The 9097-nt window shown below is 41.5% G+C and overlaps 1 protein-coding gene across 3 annotated transcripts; it reads right to left on the reverse strand.

Moving 5' to 3' along the window:
- Nucleotides 1–1600: 1600 nt before the first annotated feature.
- LOC103999474 (translocase of chloroplast 101, chloroplastic) lies at nucleotides 1601–8610 on the reverse strand. Of its 3 annotated transcripts, none has more exons than XR_001975583.2 (3): nucleotides 4530–8609; nucleotides 1979–2117; nucleotides 1601–1872 (listed from the first exon to the last, which is right to left on the reverse strand). XR_001975583.2 is itself a non-coding variant. In XM_009421232.3 (2 exons), the coding sequence occupies exons 1-2, from the start codon at nucleotides 8482–8484 to the stop codon at nucleotides 1856–1858; spliced, it is 3972 nt and encodes a 1323-aa protein (XP_009419507.2). In that variant the 5' UTR covers nucleotides 8485–8610; the 3' UTR covers nucleotides 1601–1855. The 3 variants fall into 3 exon arrangements, 1 of the variants encoding a protein (XP_009419507.2); XR_001975582.2 differs by having other exon boundaries at nucleotides 1979–2120; XM_009421232.3 differs by lacking the exon at nucleotides 1979–2117 and having other exon boundaries at nucleotides 4530–8610.
- Nucleotides 8611–9097: the final 487 nt, after the last annotated feature.

Genomic DNA, 9097 nt, shown 5'->3' on the forward strand with positions numbered 1-9097 from the left:
GGTGGCGAGCGTTCTGTTTTTGCCCTTTTCGTGAACAATTTTTTTTTTTTCTCTATATACAGAATAATGTAGTTTGGGCCATTGATGGCAGCCCAAAAGTAAATTTGGGCTTTCAATTTCCTCACCGTATGATGTCATAGATTGGATTATTTACGATGGTGTGTTGAGAACCCTCGGGTATCGGCCATCCAAACATTGTAAGGGATCGAACCAAAAGCACATTTTCGACTCTAATCAATTGAATCTGTTTGGACGGAGTAATGTACTGCGATTTTGTTCGAAAAACAAAGATAAATTAATTATCTTTTATGTTCGTTTTGGTTGTCCCACTGATTTGTTTGTTGTGCCCTCATATCAATTTGCTAGGATCAGATCAGCATCTTCCATTAGGTGGTTTATTTATGCCTTGATGATTTGCTACCATCAAATTACTTTGATTGATTGGTTGATCACTAAAATTTTCTAAATACTAAAAATATCTAACGCCTATCGAAGCTGAAACTTTAATAAGAGTAGACAGATGGCATTGTACGTGATTTTAATGATTACGAGTATGAAATCTCATCTCATTTCAGATGTAAACTTTTACCAAAAATAACATTTGAATCGATGCACTAAACTAAGTCGGTCATCAAGAGGGAGTACACCGTGCTCGTCTTTCCCTCTCCGCCGCAGCCGTCGTCGCTGCTCTCTCGTTTTTTCCTTCGTCGCCCTCACATCACATGCTCTCCATGGAGGTGGGGACGTTATAGGAGTAAGTCTCATCATTTGATCTACTTGGTTCTAAACTACAATTTTTGTTGCTAATAATATCAATCCGTACATGGTGTGAGAATATGTATTAAACAATAATAATAATACTTTTATTGCATGATTAATCACCGATCGAGATATCAACATGTTATGGCCATAGGGCATACCTGGGTGAGGTTCCTGCTGTAGCGTAGATCCAGCCGCCGGCCTTTAGCAGGTTTGATTAGGAAACTCATGGCGGAGCATTGAATGGATGGACGGTGACCTGCATCCTCGTGCGGGAGTCAAAACCTGAGAGAGACGAAAGAAAAGAGTTAGTTCATCATCGGAAGCAACAATATTTAAAGAGTTTTCCTGATTAACCACTTAATCGATCAAGATTGATACAAGTTTGCTTATCTGCGTTATTCTTTCCGATGCACAGTCCTCCCACGCCCTAAAGAGCTCGCAGTAGTAGTATGTCGCCCTCGTCACCATCTTCCCTCTCCGCTCGCTCCCTCGCCATGTCTTATGCTGGACCAGATTTTTTTTTGTTTTGCTACAGGGATTTGGAACCTAATTCCATATCATTAATCTCCTCTGTCCACGGTCACAGTAAGGATATTATTCATACGAGAGGGAGGGAATCAGTGTACATGCTAACAGATGATTAGAATGTCAAACCATTTATTTAAAACACATCCCTACGAGAAAATTTAAATTTATGGAGCAATTTTGATTGTGAAAAGGAGACTTGGTTAGAGCTAAGTCGAGGAGGTCATGAAGCCTGAACATGAGTCATCCTTCTCATTGGACGGAATAGCAGTGTTCTATTCAAATCGACTACATGGTTCTACAACATCTCAAATTGTTCATCAAAATGGGTGTTGTGCATTATCCGAATATGTCAAAACATGGGCCAAAACAGATACAAATACCAGAATGACTAAACAACTCTTTTCGGATATAAATCTAAAATGTCCAGCACTTATTCGGAAAAGAGAAAAGACACTGCCGAAATAAGAACTTGAAAAGTAGAGAGTTTTCCTCTTAGAAAAAAAAAAAAAAGTACCAAGCTCCACCGGTTAGATGATAACAGAGACCCAGGAATTCAACTCCACAGCTAGCCCAGACTGACATCTGAAAATATAATGAGGGAAGCATAATGAGAATACAAAATAACCAAAGATTTCTGAATTAGAGTCTCAACTTATTCTAATATAAAAAGAGTGCTTCGGAAAAATACACAATCAATCATAAGCCTCCAACACAAAACAGTCCGTTTTTTAACCAACCAACACACCGTTGCTGTTCGCGAGCTACACGAAAAACTGAACTAAGCAAAAAAGGTTGGTTTAGGCTTCACGTCTCGGAAACAAACTGACCTGCTGATGAAATCATGAAATGAGAAATGTACAGCACAACTTGTCCCATCAGTGCATAGAGATATTATCATGTTTGGCATTTACAATTAAATCTTCCAGACCACCAAGAACCCAAGAACACACAAATAAAATAAGAGTATAAGACTACCAGCATATGATACCAAAAGAAAAATGATCAGATTGGATCTTGACAATGCATCTTACCAAAAGACAACAGTAAGAAATTTATCAAAGAGAAGCCAAAACAAACCACACAATGAATGAGACGGAGGAGAAACATGTGCTATGGCCCAAGAGATTCTGACCTACCATTGCAATTTGCATAATTCTATTGCAAACAATGTTTTTTATTCGAATTCACTATTTTCATGGAAATTTGTGGTTGAACAAGCCTTGAAAAGCATGACGATAACTTGGCCTTTAAGTTGCAGCAGGGTCATCATGTGTGACCCATGTCAACCGGCACAGCAATGCTTGTTTACAAACGTCTATCTCATCTTGCCAAAAAGAATGAGTATTTCCAATTTGACATGAAGTAAATTATGACAAGTTACGAAACTGGTTATTATCATGGAAATTTGCCACTGAGCTTGCGAGGAGTGTTTGTGCACAAACATGCATCTGATCATCTCTTATCAGACAAACCTTTTCTAATCTGCAATAGAAGGAAGGCTTTTTTTTTATGGCTAGATGCATTTTCCTCTCATCTTATGAAGCACTAGAAAGATAGTCCATTATTAACAAAGGAAAATCCAAGTTGGATAAAAGAATATTTAAGCCCCTATCAATTAAAATTTCTTTAACTTTTCGTTCTCCGAATAGATTGTATCTATCATTCTAGTTTGCATAACATTTAGGTCCAAACTCAAAATTTTTTATTTGGTAACAAGTAGTTTTCATAAACTTTTAGAGATCATCAGAAATTTGTTTAAATTCTTTGCAAAGCTGTCTTCCTTGTGTCAACCTCTTAGCAGCCATTCTTGGTTGGCATGTTTTCCCTCCTTTTTATAAAAATAAGGTACAAAAATTTCCGAACTTCTTCCATCACTAAATCAAGGTGACTAGTTCAAAATATCACAATATACCTACATCTCCAACTTTCAAGACCAAAGTAAACCAAACAAAATTTTCCCTAAATCAGAGATGCCTATTACAAAGAAAAGCTATAGATGATTTTCCATTGACAACACATATTGTTCCAACTATATTTGGGAAGGCTACATGAATTTTTATCCACCATTAAACTCTGTGTAAGGAAATATCTTTAGTTAAATCAAAGCACATTCAAACCTTTTTTTGTTGTTTCTATGAAAGTCTAACTATATCATTCTTTACCTCTCGTCGCTGAAATCATCATAATTGACTCAACTCATCTTCCCACAACTTTGATGTCTTCTTTGGACATGTCACAAAATAAAAAATTATATGTAAACCAAACGCCAAAGAAATTTTTAACCAAATTATTAACAGACTCCGCCTATCCATCCATCTTGGCCAAAATTGCAAAAGAATATTCTATTTATTTTAGCTGCTATCCCAGCAAACTTTAAATAATAAGATAAATAATGATGTACTCCAAGAAAGAACTCTACCAAACAATGTAAAAGACAATGAATGCTTTTTATTATCCTAACTAAATAGCCTTATTAACAAAAAAAGGAGATAAATTGAACATGTCAATAGCCAAACAAATTTCTTATGGAACTATGCTTGCTGTAGTAAATATGGATCTGGATTCAACCAAATGTTAGTGGCAAAGATAATTTTCTTTGAAAGAAAATAAGCAGGTTATTGTAATCAGCAGGGTTCAGCTTAGAACTACATCGGTGTGCAAAGCAAAATACAATTCTTTGATTTCATAGTGGACTGCTAGCAGCACTGATAGGACAGCTCAAGCTCATAACCAACAATCTTCTATTTTCGAAGCAAACTGAGGTGAATGTGAGTAATTATTTTCCAGTTATAAACTGATAGCTATAAACGAAATAACTGATTTAAAAATCCTCATTACACAAGAAAATAGCTAATGTTCACAGATTGATTACCAAAATCATTAATAATGGAAATAGTTCGCTTAAAATTCAAAGGTCAACTGACACATTCAGCATCAGAACAGTCCAAAACAAGCTACCTCAGAGCACACAAGCATGAACGCCTTTAGCATTAGAAGAACAAAAAAATAATGCACTTATCTTACATATGAACTAAATTGAAAATGAACTATTCCTGCTTTTATTCAAACTTAGTTCTACAACCAAGTATCATAATCCTAAGAAATCATGGACCAAAATTAATTTGAGAACTGCAAATATTAATAGATAGAACATAAAGAGGCTACAAAAGAAGTTATGATGAAACTGGAGAGAGTTAAAGTGTCTTATTCCACTGATATTTTTAAGACAGTAGACTCACCGGGCTTCATGCTCCGGAAGATAGAGATTGCAATGGGTATGATACCCACGAGTGCAAGTTGAAGTTGTTCAGAGGTGCTCGTCCTGACAGTGATCTGCCCAGTCCGCTTGTTGTTCAGCCCAACGCGAACTGCCATCTTTGAATTCCTCCCAATGGAGAATTGAGACTGCAGGTTTGCACCCAAAGCCAAATCACCATGCCAACTCATCAAAGATAACCCCAAGGTGGCAAGGGCTTGGCTTATGGGATAATCCTTATCTCGGAGTCGCACCTCCAAATTGGCTCCATATGCAGTATAACCTTGTGCTCGAACAGCACCAGTGCTTGCAACAAGATTCACTTGCTTCCCAATAGAAAGTTGGTCTTCAAACTTTAATCCAGTAGCTATGGTTTCCCCCAAGAAAGTTACGGAGATCCCTCCAGTAGTCCTGTTCTTTTTCAATATCTTGGACTTGGTCTCACCCCGCAGAATGTAAGCAAGTTGCTTTCCAACAGCCTGGATATCAAAGCCAGCGAGAGTAGAACCATTTTCCCCATGCTTGGCCGAGACGGAGGAATCTAAATGGATGCTGAATTCCTTTTTGTCCTTAGTCACTTGAGCTGATAAGACAGCAGGAAATCGGCCAGCAACAGCGAGGCTCTCTTCAAGGCTTACCCCATCATAACCACAATCATGATCCCAACCATGCGTATCCAGTACTGGCCTAGCAAGAAACTGTGAGGTTGGCTCTAGAAAACGGTATCGATACGTTGGGGTATCACAGTCAAAAGAAGGTGGCAATACCATATCAGGCAAAGGGACAGGTATGGTTGCAGGGGAATTATCCTGATCAAAATCTTCAACCATATCAGCATGCCCAAAATCATCCTCAAACCCTTTCTGTCTATTCTTCATCTCTTTCAATCGTCTGAGCTCCTCCTTCCACTGTTTTTTTTGAAGAAGCTTAACTCGGTAATCATACTCATCAAAATATGCTCTTCTTTGCTCCTTGGTCAGCTTGGCAATTTGAGACTTCCTCAGGGGCTTAAATGGTGGAAGCTGATCATACTCATCTTCTTGTTCCCCTTGATCAGCATCTGATAAGTCATCTAGGTCAATATCAGAATCTTCATTGTCACCATGTTGATCGGATGGAAGTTTTGGGTGTGCTCTGGACTGCAACAGAGAAGAAAGCAGGAAGGGAAGCGGTGGGGGACGTAAACGGAGACCAAACAGTTTTCCAGGAGATGGATCTTGAAGCTTTAGAAGTGAATTAGCTTCAGATAATATCTTTGAAGAGTAACAGAGCAGCAGCATCTGTGGCCTCCATGATAGACCATTAGGGAGCACTTTTTGTCCCTCTCTGTTCCTTCTACAAGATGGATGGTTCTCAACAAGAGCCACTGGATTCATCAGACGCATGTCTCCAGCTGCTAGCCTTATGGACTGCTGAACAGCATGAGACCTTTGAGCCACAAACACCTCATAGCTCAAAGGGGAACCACTTGGTCCATCCGGAGGAGCAGATGCAGCATGTGTGAGAGCAACAATGGCGTTGAACCATATGGATGAACCCAAAGTGCTTGTAATTGTTCTTAGCAGAGGCAAATCATTCTGATCTCGGGTCAGTGTGTCCATTCGGTCCACATACAAAACAATGTCTGGAGGGCATCTCTTCGTGTATTTCTTTATAGATGCCAAGATTCTCCTACTTGATGCTTGGTCCATTCCTGAAGCTCTAAGACCTGGAGTATCTAAAACCCGAATCTTAACCCCCTCAACGGTTCCTACAATCTCTTTGACAGAAGTTGTTTCTTGTTTGAATGCATTGGTTGGAGACTTCTCTTCACCAAATATAGAATTTATAGTTGCACTCTTGCCCACTCCGCTCTTTCCAAGGACTAGAATGTTACAGGAAAAATCCAAATCTGCATTTCCATCCTGTTCTAGCAGCAAAGCCTTCATTTTTGCACTCTCAAGACTATAAGCCCTGCTGGTTTGCCTTCCACTACGAATACCTTCAGCAAGACTCAGACGATATAGCACCTGGGCTACCACCGTGTCTTCAGGTGAATGGCCCAACCTATGAACAAGACGTAGAAACTTCACCCTAATAAGCTCAACTTTCTCATGCAACTTTTTTTGTTCCTCAGTCATCTGATTATCAGGCTCTGCTGCTACAGCCAGTTCAGAAGGACTAAGAAGGTTTGATCTTGCAGGACGAGGAGCAGGTTTCAGAGATGGAATTGAGGACCCCAAACCAGCTGGACGGTCGACCAAGAAGATTCTATTAGCATCTTGAGAAGTGACACTGATACCTCCATCAGCAGTGGAACTGCTTGCCGCTTTCAGAAGTGCAACCAATGCGTCAGAATCAATCATTTCATTTCCTCCGTCCTCCTCGTCAGTCATTAACTCTTCATCTGAATCCAAAATAATCTGGCCATCTACATCCTTTGAGCCATCTAATGCTGAATGAGGGGTGACACTAGAAGAGCCATCTTCTAATTCATTTATCAGCTGTTTTGCAGTTTCTGAGCTCGCCAATATTGCCACCCTAGGTGGTCCATCAGAAACTAAGTTTTCGTCTTCATCCTCTGCCTTCTCCTGGTCAAGGTCTTGCACATGATCGGTCAAATCTTCACACGGTGTTGGTTCTGGTTCTGTCACTGAAGTTGGTAATCGAGCAGTTCCATCTTCATTGGCACCAGAAGCCCCAAACTCATCTCTTTCGGTCACCCTGTTTCTTGATTCCCCAGCAGTGATAGATGGAGATTGCCTATCTTGAACTGATATTGAATTTTCCCCTTCTGGAACCAACTCAGGCACAGGCTCATCATTGTTTGCCTCAGATTCATTTGCAGCTTGATCTGATTTTTTTGTTAGCGTCTCATCCACTGTCTCCTGGATAGAAGAATTACTTAAGACAGATCCAAACTCGTCCGTATCAGCTTTGCCTCCGCCTGTCCCTTCTTCAGAAGTATCAAATTCGTCTTTTGCTGTCTTTGACTCCAGTAACACATTGACAACAGGCGTAGCAGGTTCTCCCAAATTATCAACCAAGCTTCCATCTTTTCCCTGATCATCAGGCTCTGCTTGTTCCACATTCCTATCCACATTTCCAGCTGCAGAAGTCTCATCCTCGACTGGGTTTGATTCGATGCGCAAAGTGGGATTCTCTACTGTCTCCATCTCCTCTGTGGCAGGTATACAAGCAGGGTAGACATTTTGATCGGAAACTGTGGCTAAAGCAACACCAATTTTCACCTCATCCACAACATCAGGTTCGGCTCCATGTCTCTCTTCCTCAACAGCATCAATAGTAGGGACAGCAGACTCTCCCGATTCCTCGACCAAGTCCTCATCACTCCCCTCTCGGGCATCGTGGAGTCCGACCTCCTCGTCGCCATCCACACCTCCAGCCACGGCAGCACCATCCTCGATTGGCTTCGTTTCGGTGCTTTGCGAAGTGGAATTCTCCACCGACTCTTTCACCACAGCCGCCAAAACCTCACCATGTGAAGTCTCCTCTGTCCTAGGGTTTTCACTTGACACCATTTCCACGATCTCATGTTGGGAGTTGTCTTGGACGGTGGCAAAAACCTGAGTCTCCGACGGGGGCTCACCTTTTTCCTCTCCTTCCATGAGTTCAACATCATCCGTCGAGCCTGAAGATTTGGCGGCATCTGACAACCCATCAACGCCATCGTCGTCCCCATCTTCCAGCGCCTCCTGGAACGCCTCCTCGTCGGGGTCGTCGTCCGGAGTGTCCTGTGCTACAGGAATCGAGGAGGTGGTCGTCAAGGTGTCTCCGGCCGCGGCCGAGGCGGGGGGCGAGGCATCGCTGCTCTCCTTTTCCGGCTCCACCGCGGCACGGGGAGCCCCGTCCCCTCCTGCGTCTTCGTCGGGCTCGCTCCTCATCGGGGCTCCCTTTGCTTCGGCCAAGAATGGCTCGCCGCTCGCCTCGGACGCCATCGACAAGGAGGAGAGCGACTCGACGAGTGGGAGAAGAGGAAAGGAAGGCAAGAGAGGGGGGTTTTGGGTGGAAAGGGTTCCACAATCTATATGACGAGCGCTATCAAATGGATGGATGGATGGATGGATGGATGAATGAATGAATGAATGGGGCTGGGAAGGGGTAAGAAGAGCAGGCGGCATTAGATCGGATAAGGCAGGGAGGCGGCCGTTCTCTTTTTTCGTTTTATTCTTTTCTTTTCTTCCACAACTTTAATTTATTCTTTTGGGCCATCTCTGGCAGCCCATATACACCCAAACCTAATTTTGGGCTTTCCTACAGTCTCACATCATTTCTAATAGTTTTTTACGATGATGTGGTGAGAAATAACATGATTATGTGATTTTTTTTTATACTATGACAGACAATTCATATTTTTCTTTCGGCTATCCGCCATTCAGAATGGTAAGGGGTATAGAACCTGATGTACATTTTCGTCTCGTCTCTAATCAATTGGGCTTTCATTTTCTCCGATTTGAGAAGCAAAAAATACTTCTTTGATTGACAAAAATAATTGTTTTGTATTTCTATGTTCGATGATGTTGATTTTGGTTGTCCCGCTGATTTCTTCGT

This window comes from Musa acuminata, chromosome BXJ2-9, assembly GCF_036884655.1.
Source record: "Musa acuminata AAA Group cultivar baxijiao chromosome BXJ2-9, Cavendish_Baxijiao_AAA, whole genome shotgun sequence".
Classification (NCBI taxonomy): domain Eukaryota; kingdom Viridiplantae; phylum Streptophyta; class Magnoliopsida; order Zingiberales; family Musaceae; genus Musa; species Musa acuminata.

What these genes read in the sequence shown, in the direction of transcription:
- LOC103999474 (XM_009421232.3), bottom strand. Translation starts at nt 8,484, where the DNA reads ATGGCGTCCGAGGCGAGCGGCGAGCCATTCTTGGCCGAAGCAAAGGGA.